At 43.1% G+C, this 22183-nt stretch overlaps 2 protein-coding genes across 2 annotated transcripts in view; one reads left to right on the top strand and one right to left on the bottom strand.

The window, feature by feature from the left end:
• cenpp (centromere protein P) overlaps nucleotides 1–10167 on the top strand; it is a 62689-nt gene extending 52522 nt beyond the window's left edge. Inside the window, exons 7-9 of the mRNA XM_062987159.1 lie at nucleotides 7862–7941; nucleotides 8293–8384; nucleotides 8813–10167. Of these exons, the coding sequence (XP_062843229.1) occupies nucleotides 7862–7941; nucleotides 8293–8384; nucleotides 8813–8931 (291 nt within the window). The 3' untranslated portion in view covers nucleotides 8932–10167. The remainder of the gene's footprint in view (nucleotides 1–7861; nucleotides 7942–8292; nucleotides 8385–8812) is intronic.
• ippk (inositol 1,3,4,5,6-pentakisphosphate 2-kinase) lies at nucleotides 8975–21480 on the bottom strand. The gene is made up of 13 exons (XM_062987158.1): nucleotides 21273–21480; nucleotides 17812–17871; nucleotides 17606–17701; nucleotides 17429–17495; nucleotides 16984–17105; nucleotides 16809–16898; nucleotides 16578–16636; nucleotides 14494–14566; nucleotides 13619–13898; nucleotides 12765–12900; nucleotides 12572–12674; nucleotides 11555–11634; nucleotides 8975–11440 (listed from the first exon to the last, which is right to left on the bottom strand). The coding sequence occupies exons 1-13, from the start codon at nucleotides 21351–21353 to the stop codon at nucleotides 11215–11217; spliced, it is 1473 nt and encodes a 490-aa protein (XP_062843228.1). The 5' UTR covers nucleotides 21354–21480; the 3' UTR covers nucleotides 8975–11214.
• Between the last annotated feature and the right edge of the window lie 703 nt (nucleotides 21481–22183).

Raw genomic sequence — 22183 nt, 5'->3', positions numbered from 1 at the left:
TCTCAGCGCTGATGTGCTAGAGGATTATCCCGCTGCGCCACATGGGCGCCCGTTCCAGAAGCAGTTTTAAACTCAGTAGTGATGGATGATTTCTACACTATGTGCAAGCTTACCGCTTTGGAGCTGAGCTGTTGTTGCTCCTAGACACTTCACACAGCAACACTAAGCGTTGACTGGAGCAGTTCTGGAACTGTGTGGGGTTTAAATCAGACCTAAAGTCACTAAGCTTATCAGATCCACGTGTTCCGCTGCCTCTGTTCGTCTATGGTTTGACTGTACGCTTGACTTTACTCATTGTAGTGGTGTAGTGCTCGAACCTGACGTGTCTGATCTTCACAAAGCACAAACATTGTTGACATGAAGGAGCTGGAGCGCCTGAGACGTGTAATTTTACTGATGACAGACGCCGTGTTCGTCTCGCTCGTAAAAACGACCCTTTCTTTAAAATAGAAGTAATAACACGAGTGTTTTGAGGTGTTTAGATAGATTTAAAACACAGCTGCAGGAATCCATCTTCACATGAAGGTTAAATTAGATCCATTACATTCTGGAGTCGGATTATATCTGGCAAAGAAATCTGATTACTGTAACTGTAAAAGGAAGGAAAACACTATTTTTAGGCGTCGCCACAGCTGATCCGATATTTGATTTGGCACAGTTTTTACACCAAAACCAACCTTTCTTATTTCATCCGGGCTTGGGACCTGCACTAGAAGAGCACTGACAAGTGCACCTCACACTGAGGGTTCAGCTGTGCTTGCACCCTCCACACCTTACGATACATTTTACGAATAATATTCATATTAAAAGAAGACTACAGACCCACCGCTCCACGTACATAAATGGAAACTAACCTACTAACGTCTCAGTCTCTGTTCTACCTATATATACACTGTATGGCCAAAAGTATATGGACACCTGATTGTGAGCTTGTCGGACGCCCTGTTTCAAAAACAAACTACTTTAAAACATAGTGACCTCTATGTGATCTTTTTAGCTAGAATGACAGAAGGTTTCTCACAAGACTTTGAAGGATGTCTGTGGGAATTTGTGCCCATTCAGTCATTTGTATGTTGATCAGGAAATCCTCAGTTGATGCTCCAGTTTGTTCCAAAGCTGTTCAGTCAGGCTGAGGTCTGGAGTTTCTTCAAACCGAGCTTTTCATGACGTCTTTATACGTGCAGTCATGGTGGAACAGGAAAGGGCCTTCCCTAAACTCCTACTGCAAAGACAGAAGCCTGTATTTTCTCTCATGTATTTGATTTATTACACCTGCTAGGATTTGTTGTGGCTGGAACACACGTGGTAGCGCTGACGGGTGTAAAGAAGTGTAAACGCCAGAGGAATTGGGATTAGGAAATGACTAAACTAAATTGGAAGATGAAGGTAAAAAAGAAAGCAACAGGACGCCAAACCATTACAGCAAATCTAATCAGTTTGTTAATAATCTTTATTATTATTAATGCTGTAGTTAGAAAGATTACAAGTGCATCTCAATCATGAGCAGCGTTTCTCTTTTCCATCCCGTCGTCGATCGTTCTGCAGAGTTTCGTCTGATTCCTTATTCCAAACGTATTAATTTCCACACAATAATTACGTTACCACCACAAACCACACGAAGCTCAGAGTCTTCTGAGAGAATCCACGGCACATCGACCCACGATTATCTCCCCGTGCTGCGTCTCTTTATCGTCTCTGTTTCCACTGTGGTCGTGCTGGTTGTTCCACGTGACGTTTATTCCCTTATGGATTTTTTTTCTAACGTTACGGAGGATCTGACTCGATGCCAGAGTCGGAGGTTCTGCGCTGAGGCACGTCTGGCATCAGCACTTTTACCGAAGCGGCTGTATTTCTTTCCGTGACTTAAATAGGGCACCTCGGGGCATCGGAGGCCAGCACACAGATACCAGCTTAGCATTGTGCAAGATTTGTGACTCAAACTGTGCCCTCGTTGGGCTGTGTTTGTGTTTGCAGGCGTGGTTTCGGCCACCGTACGTCCATCTCATCTAAAAATTAGGCTTGTTGCGGAACTGAAAACGTTTTTTGCTTCATGAATCTGCACACACTTTCTTTTTATGAAGTATTTACAATCTACTGCATCCTGAACATGTTTCTGGAGCCTTGGAACAATCGAGATTCCTTCATGAGTTGCTCCCAAACTATTCTGATCTTTATCAGAATCATAATAAACAAAACGCTTTTTTTCTTCTTTCTCGAAACAAAACACACAAAGCAGCCCCGACCCACGATTCTTTGTCCCCCGGTTGTATAACTAGTTGTAATTTTCTTCCATAAGTAGGGTTATTTGTGGCAAACGTCTATATTTGTTCCATCTCACCACAAAACGTTCCCAGATGAACTGTGGAACATCTAGGTTCAGCAATAAGAGATGCAAATCTTCCTATAAGTAAGGCCTTACCTAAGTCACGGACCGTGAAATGAGCCATCTCCAGTGTAATATGTCATTTGCTTTAAGGAAATTTTAACTTTAAGGTTTGTGTTTAGCGATTTAACGTTTGTCATTCGTGTAACGTTCAAGTGTCTCACGTTTACTGGTTATTTGGACTATGACGCGTCCTTGCAATCCTACGGCAATTCAGTTAGCAATCAGTTAGACAAAATGTCCAAGATGTCGAAGTGTAAAGCAGCTAAAAACACGACTCTGGTAACTCCCAACCGATTCTGTGGACGTGGAGCGGGGGGGTCAAAACACGGACAAGAATTTTCATCTTTAAGACCGTCGCTGGACGTTTTAGGTTTACATTCAACTATTAAGGTAGCTGTGCTGTGTTTTATAGCTTCATTTATTCCATCATTTAATGTATGAGTGTAATTTAATGACTGACGTGAAATGCGGCTCTTTTCTTAAAAAATCTGAGGCTCGTGAAATTACACACATTTTCCAGTGAATTTAGTAGAGCCCTAGTGATGATTAATCATAAACCATTAAGCTCACACACTGCCGCCCATACCATCGTGAACTTGGCAGTAATGTTGAATAGTAACATGAGCTTAAATACCGTGACCAGAGCAGATCATCAGTGCAGTTTAATCTCAGCTGTGCTATCGGCCAGGCCAGGCATCTGTGTGGCCGAAGTCCTGCGATCTATTGGCATTTGTCCTGTCCAGGATATTCCTGCTCTGAGAAATACTGCTACACACAATGACATGTAAAGTGCTCTGCTGGCACAGCGATCTATTACATTAGGGTTTGAATCTCCGAGGTGCTATCAGCCAGGCCGGGCATGCTTGTTGCAAAAGTCCTGCGATCTATTGGTGCTGGCTCTGTCCAGGGTGTTTCTGCTTTGGTGGAACTGGACCTAGCAGTAGCTGCTGGTCTGTTGTTTTGGATTCCTTACTTATTATTTTATTGAATCAAATGAAAACATTTAATTTGGGGTATTAAACATTTCGTGAACACCTCTCGAGATACTGTAGCTCCGCAGCTTTGTCACCGTCTCTAACTGATGACGGGAACGTGTCGAGGGTCTAACAGGTCTTTCCGGGATTACTCAGTAATAGCCGGTTCGTGTCGTGGCTTCTAAATTATTGGCTTAGCTGGAAAGCTTTTAAAAGCACGAGCTCAGACGAGTGGCAGTAATCTCAGCGGCGCAATGAGAGGTTTGTGCTGGTGAAGCGTTTCTGCATTTGTGATCTGTGCAGAACTGATGTAGGTGGGAGATCTGAACACGTCTGTGTCGTTGGTGTGAATACGTTTGGGATTTGCTGGGAATCTTTCTCAGTTTAAACTGAGTGAGTCTGTGGGCGTGTACTCTAACGTATACTGAATTCTGGTGTCCATCTGTTCTGTACTGTACGTTACACCCGTTTACAGTATGAATTAGTAATAAAATCTCATGCATGAGCGTCCTTTGAGACCTTTCGGCCACAGTTGGGCAGTAACACAACCCAAATATGTACACAGTACTGCTACTGCTCAGTGGTCCAGTTTTGTGAACCTGTGAGCTCCTGGAGAACAGAAATGTCATTAATTGTCTGGTTGGAAAGGTGATATTATATGGCAGTGGTAGCTCAATGGTTAAGGTACTGGACTAGTAATCAGAAGGTCGCTGGTTCGATCCACACCCGTGCCTGGTTGCCTGATCCTTGATTAACCCTCGGTTGCTTGGATTGCATTCTGTCTGGTAAATGGTGTGCATATAAACATCACTTTGCTCTTTAGTACAAACCCATTCTAATATCAGTGTTCATCCAGGGAGATCACATTGTTAAATGTGAAATGTGTTTATCTGTTATTAGTTAGAAAGGGTTTATAAGAGACTGTAAGTGATATATCAGAGTCTATCACAAGTTTACAACAAGAATCACTCTGGCTGTGGTTATGTGGAGAAAATATGAGACCATGAAAACTAAGACCCAGCAAAAAAGAAAGTGGGTTTATGAATCTTTATTGTTTCTAATCAAACAGTGAATTCAACCTTGTTAAAGAGCTACGGAGCCACGACGAGAGATTCCACTCATACTGTAGGTTGGATAAAAACACCGGGACACTTTTAAACTTGTGTTTTACAGCTCAGGGTACTGAAACACAGTGAGAATCAGCTTCTCCTCCATGTTTGTACGGCCTGAGTCGCTTTCACCACCTCAGATGAAACAGTTTGTCTTGGAGGCGCTTTGAAAAGTTCAACAGCATCGTCACACTCCAAGCTGCTTTGCCATGTGTACCATGTGAACGACCCCTTAAGGGGCTAGAACATACAGGCAGTTTTACAAGGGGGGCGACATCCGACGTCTTCAACTCGAGTTCAGATCAGCAAACCACAAAGCCGATGATAAATATCATAATGAGGCCCAACGTTTGATGTTCAGCAGGAACTGGAGAGCCGAGTTATGGTTTGTTTTTATATAGCTTATTCATAATTATGTTTATAGAGAGATTAATTCTTTCTGAAATGTGATCCTGGATGACGGAGCCTTCAATAAACATCAAGCCAACATGATCAGGAGGACTTCCAAATGTCTGCCGTATTCATGATTCCTATCAGAGAGATAATTACGCTCAGATCGAGCATGAATCAAAGCAGCTGAATTATACAGGACCTCTGGAGGAAACGGAGACCCCGGGTTGTGTTTAATAAGGCAGACGGGCGACCGGCGGTGATGGATTTTAGCCGGTCGGGGAGAAAGTGAGTGAAAGTCTTCGGAAAAAAAAATCCTTTTGTGAAACTGCGAGTCTGCTCGGGAGGCCTGGAGAACACATTATCTGTGGTAGGTTCCACAGACTGGTGGGGGAACGGAAAGTTCGTTTCATTATAGCTGAGTATGTACAGAACGTTAAAGGTGTTGATGTGAAACACAGACGCTCTGATTCGTCCGGGAAGTGGAGTTACACAAGCTGCTGGTTCTAAATGAATAAAAATAATAATAATGTTTTTTAATAGGAGCAGTTATGCATTTGTGCTGGTGCGCATTTAATGCGTTCAAATAATCAGATGTCGAATAATCGAATGACCACAGTTACTCGGTTATTAAATGCTGGTGTGAACAGGAACATGTGCTGATAAACACTCTTGTCAAGTTGGAACTCGGTAGTGAGCGTAACAATTCTGTAATTCAGTAGTAGTTAAAGCACAACTCAGACTAATGATCAGAATTTTGTTGGTTCAAGTCACTGTAAATTTAGCAAAACCTTCAGGGCAGTTGTAGCCCAGCAGTTAAGGTACTGGACTAGTAATCAAAAGGTCACTGGTTCACGCCCCAACACTATCAGGTTGCCACTGTTGGGCCCTTGAGCAAGGCCCTTAACCCCCAGTTGTTTAGATAATGTACTGTACTGTCACAGTGCTGACGAGTGATGCTCGTCTGTTTAACGTGGTGATACGTTCGATTTTCATGAACCTGTGGATGATTTTGAGCTCTCAAAGTCAGGTCTCAACGATGCTACCGACCTGGCCGGGCGCTCAGCAGACACAACTGGTGTCTGGGGGAGGGAGGGTCGAGGCGCTGGCACGAGTACTGGAGGAACACACTGGTACACTGGTGGAGCAAGATTCTCTCTCTGAGAATCCAACGCTGTCTGGTGTAGTTGTAGCCTAAAGGTTAAGGTACTGGACTAGTAATCAAAGGGCTGCTGGTTCACGCCACAACACTATCAGGTTGCCACTGTTGGGCCCTTGAGCAAGCCTCAACTGCTTAGATAATATACTGTCACAGTGCTGTAAGTTGCTTTGGATAAAAGCGTCCACTAAATGCCAAAAATGTAAATGTAAGCTTGTAGGCTTCACGGCTGAGCTACTGTTGCTCCTAGATGTTTCTACTGTATAATAATACCTACAGTAGATCAGACGGCTCAGGTAAAGTCAGTGAGCTTGTCGATAGGTATAACGTGGTGATACGCTTCATTTTCATAAACCTAATGATGATTTGAGCGTCTAAACAAGCCAAATCGAACAATCCGAACAGGTCCAGGTTTGGTGTTATGAAGCCAAAAGAGCATTTGGGCAAATTTGAAGGGGAAACTCCCAAAGCTACTAGATATTTATATTGTGTTTATTGTTGCTGATTTACTTTTAGCTGTAATAAACAGCGGGGAGATGCGACCCACTGCTGTAGAGCCAAAATCGTACCCTTCGTACCTTCAAACAAATTCTTAGTCATCGTCTCCATCTCTCCTTTCAGCATCCTTCTCCCATTAGAACTCTCGTCCCTCTTCTGCACACGCTCAAACCGTTTCAATCTGGCCTCCCTAACTCTTGTGTTTACATCCCATTAATGCTTAATAATGTGTTCGACAGAACTGTAACATTTCCTCTCGTCTGTGTCGTAAAGCAGCAATTAAACCCTTATTAACATCCCAGACTGTTAAATTACGTTAATAATGTTCACAGCTCATGATACATGATAATAAAGTCTAAGTGCAACATGGAAACCCTGTAATAAAACCTGTAATAAATATCTGAGCTGATTACTGACGGTGGTTCGTCATGTTGTAATTACTGTTAAAATGCTTTATGGAAAAAGCTGCCGGTCTCCTAAAGGGCTCTTAAATAAAAAACACTGAAGTATCAAAAAGTGCAACAGCAGCTGAATCCAGAGTTTCCACTGAGCTGTGGGTTTCGTTTCATCTGGCTCGGAGGATGTGATCAGAATTTTATGTCTACAGCACATTCTTGTGGCGGCTTTCATGTTTGTGAATAACCGTGTCGCCGAAATCGATCCTCTGAACGTGTCAATTTAAACAATTTTAAGATTTATTATGTGGATCTTATCAATAAGATCTGCGGCAAATGAGCCTAAACATCAACATCTTGATGATTGAGACGTTCCCATGTCCTCCTGACCTTCTGTAAACGTCTCGTTCATATTTGTCTCAAGTTTTCATCCATTAAATTCTTAATAAATTATTTAATAGCCGCAAAACCTGTCATGGTAAAAAGATTCAAACCCGGATCTCGGAGGTGGTGGGTTAGCGTGACACACCGCAGCGCCTTTTTAGTCAATAGTATTGAAATATGAAGCGAACAAAAATATAGTAAGCAAACTAAAAAGTTTAATTCATCTAAACTGCACTCTGAGCTCTTAAATCGAGTCTCAGCGGTGCTACCGACCTGGCCGGGCGCTCAGCAGGGAGGGAGGGTTGAGGCACCGGCACGAGTACTAGAGGAACACACCGGTTGAACAAGGTTCTCTCTCTGAGAATCCACCGCTGTCTGGTGTAAAGAAGCAGCCGGTGACTTCACACGCGTTCGGGAGAGCGGGTGCTAGTCTGCAGCTCTCCTCAGCCCCAGCACGTGGATGGTGCTTTCTCCATCTCTACTTGATTATCTACTCAGCAGGTGATCAGAAGTTTCTCCATCTGCTGAGCACTTGCTGAAGACCTCATCTTCCTTATGTCTTGTAGGAGAAATATCCAGACGTGATCCGCCTTCCAGAAGGCTGCAGATCTGAGGTCATGCTCATCCAGACTCCTCAACTTCCTGGGTGAGCTCTTATCAAAACATAGAAGATTATTTTTGTATTCGAGACGGAACGTGAAGCCTCGCACCGTCGCTGGATGTTCTAGGTTTACGTTCATCTATTGAGGTAGCCGTGCTGTGTGTCGTAGCTTCCATTTACTCCATCATTCAATGTATGAGTGGAACGTAACGACTGACGTGAAACGCGACTCTTTTATTTAAAAATCCGTGAAGTGATTTAAAAAAAAAAAAAAAAAAAGATTTATAATAATGAAATAAATAAGCACATTTCCCGTGAATTTAGTAGGACCCTAATTATAAGTAAGTAATGTAAGTTAGAGGTACATTATTTATTTGATATAATTCTATTTTACAGATGCAGCATGAGCGTTTTCTGGAACGTTACTGTAAGTAAAGACGGTGTGGTGAAACCGAAGCTTGATCTACTGATGAAAATGCCTGAGCAAGGTAGGAATGTGTTAGGGATACTTAATCAGCTCTCCTCGGTCAGGGGTGGAGTCTTAACAAGACATAAAGTTCTGAGTATTTATTTACTTACTGCAACCCTTACTACTAACAATAATTATACTCCAAACAAAACAGTGATAGTACTTTGTGTAAAGTTAATTTAAAAACCTGCACATTTTGATTAAATAGTGAAACAATGTTGATGTTTTATTCTACCTGCTTCTCATTTTAATTGCCTGATTGTAACATCTATTCTTAACAGTAACAGCTCATCATATTGAGCAGAATGAAGTTCACCCTGTTGGTCCGGCCCTCCACAACAATCCCACTTTCTTATGTGGCCCCTGGAAAATTTCAATTGTACAGAGATCATTATGTTTACTGACAGACCCAGTGAGAAGGTTTCTGACGACGTGCTTCTCTTCCAGCCCAGAAACTGGACCCGGAAAGCGTGACGGAGAGCGCCCCCGAGAGCTTCCGGAGCCTCCTGAACGTGCTGGGAGTCGAATCTACGATCGAAAGCCTCGTACGATCCGTACGTTTCTGATCGACCCCGGAACCCACCGGCCTGACAGAAGATCAGCGGCACATTTTCATTTTCTCATGATTTTATTCAGTATAAACTGCACCGCATCAACAAAACCACCAGCTGTTAGGAAACGCACCGACGCATCAGCGGTCTGTACACGTTTCATCATCGCGTACACGCGTGCACACACAGTGCGTGTTAACAAACGGCATTAAAATCGCTAGAAAAATAAATAATTTAAATACAAAACTTGACAGCAAAAATCCACGTCGAGGGTTTGAGTCCGTGCTTCATCTGCATTTCTTCTGAGGATGTTCCTTATAGTGAGGATGTTCCACGTCAAGCTTTCTGCACGTCCGCTGTTTCTGAGCTTCGGCTAACGTCAATTCAGACAGTTTGGCCAAATTTGACTTCAATTTTAAATAAACTAGATGGATTAAACAGATCTGAAGTTGCTTCCTAAGGTCCAAGCTATAGAGGTGACGTAAACGCAGCTCGTATTAAACGCAGCTCGTATTAAACGCCGTTTAACGTTACGTAGCTGAAGCAGCAGACCAGCCTGGATTTAGAGCTGGAGTTTTTCCTTCAAAGTGATTAGCGTGATTTGGAGGTGCAGCGAGCATCACGTGGAATCAACTTCAGTACAAAACCGGAGCGGTAAACTTCAGACACTAAACAATTCTTCGTTGATAGACTTGGGGGTATGGTTCGGGTCGTTCAGTTTTTTGGCTGAACTGCTCATGTGAAGGTTTGGCACGAATGAGTTCTCCTGCAGCAGAGTAACACCGACACGGAGTTAATCCTGCTATCCCACCACCACACCACCGAGGTCCTGGGTTCGAATCTCGGCGGTGCTATCGGCCGGTCGGGTGTCGAGACAGACATGATTGGCATTGTTGGGGGGGGGGGTCGGTGGCATCAAGAAGGGCAGTCACTGTGGCGACACCTAAATGCTAAAGCTTCATCAAAAGGTGTTTAATCGAATCATTTATCCTGGTCAGGGTCACAGTGGGATCAGAGAAAACACTGAGTGCAATAATCTAGACTGGCAGCGATACCAAGTAACACCCTGGACGTTGTTCCAGTCCATCTCGTGGCTTTGCCCAATCGCCACCAACCCGGGTTCAAATGTCTAGCATAACGGACCGCTGCAGTACGTACTTAATGAAGTCAGATTCTACCTCCTTACGATTCTGTTCACCCTGTAAATGTGTTATGGAGTAGTAGTCGCAATAAACCAAGGATCAATTTTTTTTTTTTTTTAATTCCCTGCTTTTCTCTAAGAGATACTAAGTCCTTATCGTAAACAGTCCAGCAACTGCTCTATAGGGGGGCGGAAAAGGGTTCGAAGAGGCCGCTCTTGGCACTAGGAACGCCGTGAAGCAGTCCTGCTGGGCGTGTCCCATCGGACCCTAAAGGATCAGTTAGCTCAGGGGGGTTTAATCCCCCCTCTCGCTGTACAATCTGGTCCCACTGTGGTTTACAGCCTCCACAAGGGGGCGATCGCGTACAAGTTTATTCAATTATTTTACATTGACATTTTCAGCATTTTAGCGGACACTTTTATCCAAAGCGACTTACAGTACTGTGACAGTATACTGTCTAAGCAATTGAGGGTTAAGAGCCTTGCTTAGGGGCCCAACAGTGGCAACCTGGTGGTGGTAGGGCTTGAACCAGTGACCTTTCGATTACTAGTCCAGTAACCTAACCGCTAGGCTACAACCGCCCTTTATTATACTAATTATAATATATACTAATAATAATATATAATATTATACTCTACTTATATGTATATATAATATTATACTAATAATAATTATAATAATAATAATAATTAAATAAACTTGTAAAACCCTGAGTTACCATTAGCTAATATTAAACATTATATGGTCAAAAGTATGTGGACAGCTGGCCAAACATGAGCAGGAAATCATTTCACTTATGGGATTATTGTGCTCGTATTATTTTAGATTGATTATAAAGCCCTGTGGTGTTTCCTTTATTAGCAAACTAGCTCTCAATATTCACTCATTTATTATTTTTATTAATATTTCAAACTAATTTCCCCTTTGGCAAATAAATATGACGACCTTCGTATGCAGGGTACGTAACCCACGTGTGTGAAAATCGGCTCAGCCGGGAGACCACCGATGTTTTCCGCGCCGATTACGACCCCTCGCGCCCCCGGCTGTGCACACGGGTAAATAAATCATGAGGGGACGGATCAATCGTAACCCTAAACCCTCGGAGGTTCTCGTGAGGAGCAGCAGCGTGGTGTAGTGACGAGGTCTCCGCCGGGGTTCAGACGGGGTGAAAGAGCAGCGTGCAGTCCTGCCGCTCCGTACACGGGTCGGGCGGGGGCAGGTCCTGACCGGAGTTTCTGCTCCTCAGGTAGTAGTTGACGATCTTGGAGTCCAGTTTGTACTGATGAGGGATGCTGTCGGAGGGTTTGGGGTCCAGATCCAGGATGGAGACGGAGTAGGTGAAGCGGGACTTCGTGGGCTGGATTTCCAAATCTGGCGGCGGCCTGAGAGAACGAAGCGCAGACGAACACACTGAACCTCAGATCACCAAACACCACCCCGGACCCCGGATCTGCTCTCTTACCCTCCCGGATTTCCACCAGGACACACATACTCACTTTTTATCTTCTTCACGAGGAGCGAACGTGATCATGATGGAGCAGTCCTTGGCCGTCATCGCTACTCTGTACTGGAGAACCTACAAATACGCAGAGTGATTAACACGCGTCCGATTAGCGCACGTACACCGAACAGGTGCCATTTGCGTGTAGTAAATGCATAAAATTACACTTCACTTTGTTGAATCTATTAACACACACTCACTACACACTACTCAGAAGGTGTTTTGGTCACATCTCGGGCAACTTAAGTTAAATTTTTACAAGGTTTCTAAGTGGAAGATGAGTGTATACGAGTAACAGGACTGAGTTTTTAACCTAGAATGAGTAAATACGTGAAATATAGCAGCATGGAGAACATGCTAAAGCACCAGAACACCAGGCCCAGTCTAGTGATTTATCACAAAATGTTCTTTTTAAAATAAACAACTAACAACTAATAGAAAATGTAAGTAACAGGAATGAACGTGGAGACGAATCTTCTCAGAGTTACACCACTATTATCAAACACACAGGGGGGAAAAAGGGAGAACCTACTAATGCTCTTCCTGTGATCTTCAGTAGATACAGATCATGTAAATTTCTGTTCAAAATGTGACCTGATTGATAAATATTTCCACATTATCAGAAGTATGTGAGGGTAACGGGACAGAAGGACTAAAACATGGATTTTAACCACATGATTATAGATTTATTATAGAAAATAAATATTAAAAACGTAGACGGGATCCGGAGTCACCGAACACTGCAGGAAAAAAGGATTTCTGAAGGATTTTACTCCTTATATTTCATTGTATGGTTTAGTGTTAGTGGGAACATGAGCAAAATACTATTTTAATACTATTCAGTGTTATAGGGAGTTTTTATGAACATTTCAAATTAAATATCCTAAATTTGCATTTAGATCAACATGCAGGACACTTTGCTAAATTAATTTATCTACATTGAGACATATAAGGTCCCGGAGACATAAATGACCCTTAAACACCCACAAGTATCAGCATTTTATGACCATACCTTTCCAACAGCGTACTCTACAGAGCCGTCGTCTTCGACAGGACACGTTTTCACCTTCTCCAGGAAACACTCGTCGTAAGGGCCGTCGATCTGCAGTCTGTTCCTAAACCACACCAGGTCATGAGGGTTAGGTCCTGTGCACTGGCGCCACCTGGTGCTTATAAACAGCATTACAGAACAATACAATACTCACCTCTCTTTAGGAAACTCCTCCAGGTACTGCTCCACTCTCTTGTACAGCGGGTAGATGCCTTCAACATCCAGGTTGTCCAGCATCTGCACTTGGAGGATTTTACCAAGGACGCAGTCTTTGGGCAGACCATGAGTGCCTGGAAATATATTTATTTATTATTTATTACGATGTTAACGTCGTGTTTTACACTCTGGTTACATTCATGTAGTTACTGCTTACACAAGATTCATCAGTTCAGGTCCAATTCACCTCACTCGCACGTCTTTGGACTGTGGGAGGAAACCCACACAGAAAGAACCCGGACCGCCCCACCTGGGAATCGAACCCAGGACCTTCTTATTTTTTCACCTGAATTCACATGAATCAGTGCACTTTTCAGGGCCAAACCGGTGGCGATCTGGTCCCACTGTGGTTTACAAGAGGTACCATAAAGCCTCCACAAGGGTGCATACATGTACAATTTATTTATTTTTTTATGTGCCTGTTAAAATGTGTTTATTTACTTATTATTATTTTTCTCTTCCCATTATTTTGGTTCGCGACCCAAAAAACTTAAGGTGGACTTGGGTGGTCCACCTTAAATGTTTAAAGAAAATGAATGTTTATCTGTTGCTTTATTCACCTAGTATGGACACAAGTCATTCTAATTCTATTTTAAGAAAGAGAAAGGTAAAATATAGGGCTAATAGTGTGTGGACATGCAATTTTAAAACCTTGGGCATTTAAATAAAGTAAGAAAGTGCTGTCCACATACTTTCGACCGTGTATGTGGACAAACCCGAGGGGATTCCTTGGATTCTGGAATAACGAAGCCCCCCTCAGATGAGTGAAAAAGCTCGATCAGAAGCCCTCACCGTTGCGCAGCAGGTCTCTGTGGACCGGACTGGCTTCACACAGCGCTCTGCTCTCGGTGAGCTGAACCTTCTTCTGTTCTCCTGATCGGCCGGAGTCTCCGGTGCTCAGCAGGGCACCGCAGATCACCTGAATGAACTCGCTCAGGACGGCTCTGCCCGACTGGTGAGCCGTGTACAGGCCGTTGCTGTGGTGGAAGTACGGCCAGAGGTGCTGGACCAGCTCGTTCAGGTCCGGCTGCTGCTTGGCGTCGTCTTTGCAGCTGTACATCAGCTCTCCGCCCTGGACGGGGATCATGATCGGACCACAGATCAGATTATTAAGTTCACACGGCACGACTTGATACTCATTGTGGTTTTCACACTACACGACTGATCTGTGATAAGAGGTCACACACTACACCGTCTATCACCAGAGTCTGTCTGGTCTCCGAACTACATCCTGTCACGAAAACACACGCGAGAAGTGACGGGGGTATGAAGATACCGTGTCCAAAAATGCACGTCAACAACACTAACACTACATTTAGAGTACACTTAGTCAAAGCAACATGAAACGCCCAGACCCGAAGCACTACAGGGGTCACAAATTTAAGTCCTTGTTACTTTCTGCCTGTGAGTTTCACATGAGAGGTAACACAGGCAAAGTGCTTTCAAACTGATGAGGGTTACAGAGCAGGGAGTAAAAAAAAAAAAAAAAAAGAGGAATTAGGGAGTGGAAAAGAGGAAGCAGCTTGTTTTAGCACCAGTTTTGTCAGAAACTGGACGTTCAGGGTTGCATTAGATGTTAACACGGGTTGTTACACATACGTACATACAAGTTATTAATATTTTAGGAATGTAGTAAGCAACTAAATTCTCAGAGCAATTAAACTTACCTTGAAAATTTTTAGGTTGTTTTGAGGTTCTTCTAAAAGGTGCTTGATTGCAAGATACATTCGCTGTTTGCTCCTAATAACAAAAAAAAAACAAAAAAAATCAATTACATAATTGAACAGAAGTCACACTCCTGTATTATTTCAGTTTATGACTCGGTACTAGCAATATAAATACACCTCCAAGTCAAGGGTGTGTAGACACACCTTTCAAATAATGGATTCATTCGATCATTTGAGTAGCACCTATTGCTAAGAAGTGAACAAAACCAAGCAGACAATCACACACTCACTGCAGATACATGCCGTCAGCGAAACGGGTCGCAGTGAGAAGCAAAAATGACCCAACAGTGGGTGTTCCCGTCGCATGCCGTCGACCCATCGCGACCCCAAACCAGGGAGAAGCATTTGAGGAAAGCACTGATTAAATGGTGTTCGATGGAATGTTATTTTTAACACCCAAGATCAAAAACAGGCTGGAATAAACACAACTTCTCAGAGATAAAGTGTTTAAAAATGGTCTGTTTTTTGGCTGTGAGGCTTACTGGAGTCACAAACTGTATCTGAACGGTCTGCACACCAGACTGTACCAAATCAGCTGAAGTGTAAAGCACAGCACTATTGGACTCGGTTCTCTGGAGGTAGTCAGTAACAAGAACAAGATAGCAGTGGTCCTGAATTGTTTTTAAATGGTTTGGCGCTGTAGTTCAAATGAAGAGAAATCTTAATGGTTCAGATGATTAGATGATAAGTCCATGAATGAATGGATTGCTAGTTCGGAATGGACAAAACTGACTGGTCTGGACGTTCGTTTCCTGAACCTGTACTTCCTTTATTGTTCATGAAGTAAATCATTAAACCGTGAGACGCCCGTTTCTAACGTCTGCCGTGAATGAGTGATGATCATTACTCTCGCAGATAACAGCCGCCGGAACAAAGTACGCTCACCGCCGTCTCAAACGGCCGACCGATGAGTTAGCAAACGTTTGATTGTACATTTTCGTTAGACAATTTATTACTCGGCATCCGAGTTGTTCCAGTCAAAGGTTTAAGTATCAGAATTTTATCCAATTACACAGCGGTACAAATACGATCTCACTTCATAAGAAGCTATAAGGAATAAAAAATTTGAAAAAAACACCACGCTGGCAGTTTACAGAGAGGATTACATGATGTCTGGGCACTTGGGTGACACGGTGGTCTAACGTCCAAACACACCACTGCAGAGTATCAGCACAGCCACGAACCTGGCCGACTGGACGCGTTTGAGGGAGGGACGGTCGGATGGAGTCTCTTCCCGCTGCGATATGCGTTCTTAGCTGGTGGGTCCGACACGGAGCTTAGCGTGTCTCTCCGTACACAATACGGCTCCGTGTATGGACTGTTGTTGATTGATTGATTAGTTTGAGCGCCGTGCCGACACACTGGGGTCATTTATACGCCGATACTCAAGTTGCTTCTTCACTTTGTGTCATTTAAAACGAATGATAAAAGATGTTTTAGATTTAAATATGTTAAAAAATTAATTATTCTCCCTGGTGCTGTAGATCTAAGCGCGTTTCGTGTCTCGTTTTTATTTAAAAAAAACCTCAGTCTTTCTGAGTTTAGTGTCTTGCAGTCCGTGTAGGGACTGTCGCAGATCGGACACGTGTCGGAGGGGGGGGGAGCGTGATTATCCAGCTCTCCTCAATCAAATTTGGGGTTGTGCAAAGGGCAGCAGATTCACAATCCGGAATTGGGAATTGGATATGACTATTGGGACATAAAGGGGGAAACAATCTAGGAAGAAATGCCTAGTGTCTAATGAGGTAGCAGACCAGCACTGAAGTTCAAATCTCAGCTGTGCTATCGACCAGCCCAGACAGCATGCACGACTGGGTGTGCCTGAGGGCGAGCAGGTCGAAGGGATTTCTCATTACTGCTGTCTGGCTGGTCAAAGGTGCCTGCATGGTGGTGAATAATGGAGAGCAGATGGTGATACGCAATCAGAGAGGCGTGTGCGCGTGTTAGGTACGACCCTACAGAAGTGATACACCTTTGTACTTGGATAAATGAATCCACCGAGTGGACATGTGATGTGTACTCACCCTGAGAAGAGATCCAACGGACAGTACCTGCTTAGTCTGTTCCACTTCCCATTAGCTAGCTGCAAAATAAAAACGCTTACATCAACGCGACACCAGCAGTTCTTCTTAACTTTAATTCAAAACCCCCCCACGGTTAATCACAGCTACAGCTTCCATATTCCGGCGTCTACAGCTGCAGAAGTGAAACCAAGTGCTGGGATTCTGTTCCTCTTTTCACGGGTCGTTTCTCACCTTAAAGTGCTGATGCATACAAAATCTGCAAACTTTCCTCTTGCTCTCTTTGCTAACGTGTCTCGAAAAGGGTAGAAAGCCGCACTTTGGCTGCCGGAGACGAAAGAAAAACAAAATGTTTTTGCCATTCGTTGGTATATTTCGCCGATTTGATGATGCACATCGAGCCGTTTACCTTAATTTCGACACAGAGAGGAGGTCTGAGAGCTCCAAAGTGGCACGGTGAGAGGCGGGTGAGGTTGGGAAGGCACAGGCCACATCCACTGAACGTGTCCATGACTTTATCACAGCGTAATTCTGCAGAGTAAGACAACTGGCTAAATAATAACAAGTAAAACCATAAGGAATGATATACGTAAAGGTTCTATATGCATTTTTTCTGGAACCAATCCTGTCAGTACACTGTCCTCATGTTGTCTGTGCGAGTTTCCCACCTTCTACAAATATAACATACAATCAGAACATACAAAACCAACTGACAGTGACCAGAGGCGAGAATCAAACCCAGGTCCCCTGAGCTGTAACTCCACGTTTCTAACGGCTCTAGCAGCACCTTATAAAAACATACCGCTACTGTTGTGGGTAGCAACAGATCAGTCGTATTTGCTATGTAGGCTCACCTGGCCGTTCTTGTTGAACCTTTAAGGAGAGCTGACGGACAAAGTCCAGCGGGAGTTTGACAACTTCCTGCGAAGCATCAAAACACCACAATTCAGTCCACTCACATCATCACTCCATGAAAAATATAGACACACCATTTTCATGTGTTTGTTTTCTTGATATAACTATAAACTCACCCCACTGTGAACGTATTTCTCCCCCAGCAGCGGCTTCATGACGTTTCTGTTATATTCCACGATGTTAAGCATGTGTTGAAAAGCCTGTTCTGTTGTCTGTATGGATGAAAACAAATAATTTCAAATCACCTGCGTCACACCAAGCATCAGAACATCCAGGCTGACGTTAACGTGTTGAAGAGCACCTAGGTGCGACGGGATCGTACCTGATGTGTGTCCTCTGCATCCTCGGAGGGGTACTTCAAAAGCCGAAGGACTCTGGAGTGCTTAGGAAATAATCGAAAATAGATGATTAATACAGAAGTTGTTCTACAGTAAAACTATGTTGAAAACTACAGAGCTGAGCTGCACGCTGCTTGTGACCGCTGCTAATTGTTCTGCCAGTTTTGGGAAAATAAACATTATCAGGCTAAAGGATGTGAAACGTTTGCCCGGCTTTTCTATCCTGCTTTGATTACAAGCTTCAATTAAACAGACACGATAGGGCTGGGTGGTATGAACAACTTTTTATATTTCTGTGGCTGATTCTACTGTCATAAATACATAAAATATAAAAGGTTTTAATTTCAGCACGTATATAATGAAGGTTTTGAGAACTAAGTTTTGCTCGTCCCCACAAAATGACACAATATATGATGGAATCAGTACGTGCTGCAATAAATGCAGTTTTTATTGTTTATTTAATACTTACGTTTTATACAATTACCCTTGGCTCTCCATTTAACGAATAAAACTACGTTTGCAAACTCCACTGTTCAACCTGACCACTGTTTGTTGTAGAAAAGTGGACGACTTTAAATATATCTCCGCTTCCAGTTCACTTATAACGTTGGTTTAGAGACTGACCTGAAGTATTTTCACCCTGTAAGACAAACCTGGAATCCCGTGTTTTAATTCTCGCTCTGAAAGCTTCTCTCTTGGCCGTCTACAGAGGAATATTATATGATCTGCTGCCTACTGAAGCCTACAGCTGTTGTATTAACTGTGCTATGGTACGGCTGTATTTGAAAAATCTTTACAGTATGAGGAATCAAAGACGGTATACTAAATGTACAGTCAAACCGCCCAGCCCTAAGCCACGATGTCTCACAACACAGTAAGTCACTTTACTATTTAATAATTTAATAATTTAATTACTATTAAATTTTTACACTAGCAATATACCTCATGCATCATTACAGTTACCAGTTATTCATTTTATGTTAATCACAGGGAAGACTCTGTTCTATTTTTACTTTTCTGTTTGCTTTTGTTTTGTTTTGTACTGTTAATTATTTGTTGTTTTATGCTACTGGGGCTTTAATTTCCTTCGGGATCAATAAAGTATCTATCTATCTATCTATCTATCTATCTAACACTATTAATTCTAAAATAGCTTTGAAACCGTTCTGTTTCCTTAAAGTCGTGGGTGTACGGCAAGGACAGACTGCAGTAAAAAAAATATAAACAGTCACATTCCACTCACGTAGTTAGCCGGGTCAGACCTCGCTAATTTAATTTTAGACCGACCAACTCATGAGAAAAGCATGACGGGATTAGAGTTCCAGGATCAGCGAGCTTTAGCTGATTGTAGCTGGATCAACAGAACAAATAAATATGATAAACAAGGTAAACCAGGACAAAGCTGTAAAGGGGACGAGTTTAAAGACGAGACGATCATCAGACGTCTATCTCCGTGATGAGTCAGTACATTGCACAACAAAACAGCTGATAAAAGCCAGGCTGTTTCTCAGGGCTTCGCTGGTGGGAGGTTTGGGCAGAGGTCAGAATTCCTGTAACAGACGAAGGAAGTTGAACAAACTTATTTTCCAGTCGTCAACGTGCCCGAATGTACAAATATTTACATCAGGCTTCTCTGAGTCTCAGAGGTTTGACAGACAGACTTGCTGGCAATGTGGCATGCCATCCTTACAGTGTCCGTCTCTGGTGATTCGATTTTATATCGAACACAGTCATGGACAATTTAGTGTCTCCAATTTACCTCACTCGCACGTCTTTGGACCGTGGGAGGAAACCGGAACACCCGGAGTGAACCCATGCAGACACGGGGAGAAAGGACCCGGACCGCCCCACTTGGGGATCGAACCCAGGACCTTCTTGCTGTGAGGCGACAGTGCTACCCACCGAGCCGCCCTGGTGATTAGGTAATTTACTAATTAGGACAGGTACGGGCAGTCTTGTGGCCGTGTGGTCTAGACATGACGTGTGTGAAACACGTCTTTTTATGGACTGTACAAATTGTTGTTACTCGGTGAAATGTTTTGAAAACTTTTGTGGCATCGTTTGTAAAATAAAATTAAATAAATTAAGGGCAGTTGTAGCCTAGTGGTTAAGGTATTGGTCTAGTAATCAGAAGGTTGCCGGTTCAAGCCTCACCACTGCCAGGTTGCTACTGTTGGGCCCTTGAGCTTCGACTGTATACTGTCACAGTACTGTAAGTCGCTTTGGATAAAAGTGTCCGCTAAATGCTGAAAATGCAAATAAATAAATAAAAAGATAGATATAATACAGAGCTTAATGTTCAACTGAATAAAACAGTTTGCTTTCTAGCCAGGTGGGAGTTTACAAGGGGACACTGTGAAGGATTAAAGGACATTCATTCATTCATTCATTCATTCATTCATTCATTGTCCAGCTCACTGGGTGAAAGTCAGGAAACACCACGGACTGGTCACCAGGGCAAACACACCCACACACATCCACACATTCAAACACCTACAGCAATTTAGTATCTCCAGTTAACCTGACTGCACGTCTTTGGACTGTGGGAGGCAACCGGAGCACCCGAAAGAAACCAACGCGAACACTGAAAGGAAAACTGCAAACTCCACACAGAAAGTGCAGCTGTAGCCTAGTGGTTAAGGTGCTGGTTCAGTAATCAGAAGGTTGCCGGTTCAAACCTCACCACTGCCAGGTTGTCCCCCCCTGTTGGACCCTTGAGCAAGGCCCTTAACCCTCAATTGCTTAGACTGTATAGTGTCACAGTACTGTAAGTCGCTTTGGATAAAAGTGTAAATGTAAAGGACCCGAACAGCTCCACCTGGGAATCGAACCCATGACCTTCTTGCTGTAAGGCGACAGTGCTACCCACCGAACCGGTTTGGAACAGGTTCTCCAAGAACACACAGAGAACACAGATAGATATAAGGAACAGTGTGAACTTAATAATAGAGAACTTAGATGTTTAGTTAGGTGCGTATTTATTGTAAATGATTAAAAGTTTATGACATTAAAGTAAAAAGTTAAAGAGATGTACGGAACACTGTGAGTCCGTTTTTACAGGTAATATATAAGTGTCAGCTGTGTATACAGTAAGTATTTACCAGAATCCGGATTTTAAAGGGTTTTAATTATACACAAGCATTTGGAATCATTATTAATTTAGTTAAACCTAATGTATTTAAAGATTAATTGAATAAAGACAGAAAGAGGTGCGGTTCGAAGTGATGGCCAGAAGTTTAAGAGATTAGCCTGCTAGTTGTGCTCAGCTAACAAGATTGTTATATAGTTTAGCTCAGCAACTCGGGAAAATAAGTCATTTTAATTCCCAAACTGTGTTAATTTTAATATTCGAGTTAAACGCTTGACTTTAGTTAAGTTTTGCTCGTTTCTTACTAAAAACATCTAGCATGCTAATGAGCTAAGCTAACGTTATGTCAAGACTTACCTGTAGGTGAGAAACAACCAGGCTCTTGTTCCCCTCTCCGTGATATTTCCACTCGTTTTCGTCCATTTTATCAAATTCCATAACAAACCACAACTTCTTCTTCTAAATACTGATTATTACTATTAAACACTATAATACCGCTGTAGTTTATTTACAGTTAATCAGTCCGAGTAGAAAGTTTGCCGAAGAGAAGCGGACTGAGCCGGACGGACCGACCGACCGACCGACATCTCTCTGTGCCACACGCTTCTACGTCATCAAGGACACCGATGCTCAACCCCTATTGGCTGAAACGTTCGGTGCAGAGCTCCGATTGGTTGCTTAGTTTTCCCCACCAAGAGCCAATCAGCGCGACGAGTGCAACATAATAAACAATCAGTAACGCAATATAATTTAAATGATTATTTATTTATTTATTAGGATTTTAACGTCATGTTTTACACACTTTTGGTTACATTCATGACGTCAGGTCGGTCACAAGATTCATCAGTTTACAAGTTCTTATGTCAAACACAGTCACGGACAATTTTGTATCTCCAGTTAACCTGACTGCACGTCTTTGGACTGTGGGAGGAAAACGGAGCACCCGGAGGAAACCCACACAGACAGAGGGAGAACATGCAAACTCCACACAGGAAGGGATCAAACCAAGGACTTTCTTGCTGTGAGGCGACAGTGCTGCGCACTGAGCCACCGTCCAGCGGCGTAACTAGGAGCTCATGGGCCCCAGTGCAAAAATATTTGGGCCCCCTCAACAAATTTCATATACATATATATGTTTTATTCCATATACAGTATATATTCCATATATATTAGTGTTTGCTATATATTTCCTGTTTGGCTTGCCATAGTACATGCATAATACGTGCAGCCAATGGGGGGGCAGTGAGGTGGGTGGTCGAGTTCATGTC

The sequence above is a fragment of the Trichomycterus rosablanca genome, chromosome 24, assembly GCF_030014385.1.
Source record: "Trichomycterus rosablanca isolate fTriRos1 chromosome 24, fTriRos1.hap1, whole genome shotgun sequence".
NCBI classification, from domain to species: Eukaryota; Metazoa; Chordata; class Actinopteri; order Siluriformes; family Trichomycteridae; genus Trichomycterus; species Trichomycterus rosablanca.
This window is presented reverse-complemented; position numbering and strand designations above follow the sequence as displayed.

What these genes read in the sequence shown, in the direction of transcription:
- ippk (XM_062987158.1), bottom strand. Translation starts at nt 21,353, where the DNA reads ATGGAATTTGATAAAATGGACGAAAACGAGTGGAAATATCACGGAGAG. An exon ending in CTCTCTGTGTCGAAATTAAG is followed by an intron (nt 16,899 to 16,983) that starts GTAAACGGCTCG and finishes CGTCTCCGGCAG; the next exon opens with CCAAAGTGCGGCTTTCTACC. An exon ending in CCGTTGGATCTCTTCTCAGG is followed by an intron (nt 14,567 to 16,577) that starts GTGAGTACACAT and finishes TTTTGTTATTAG; the next exon opens with GAGCAAACAGCGAATGTATC.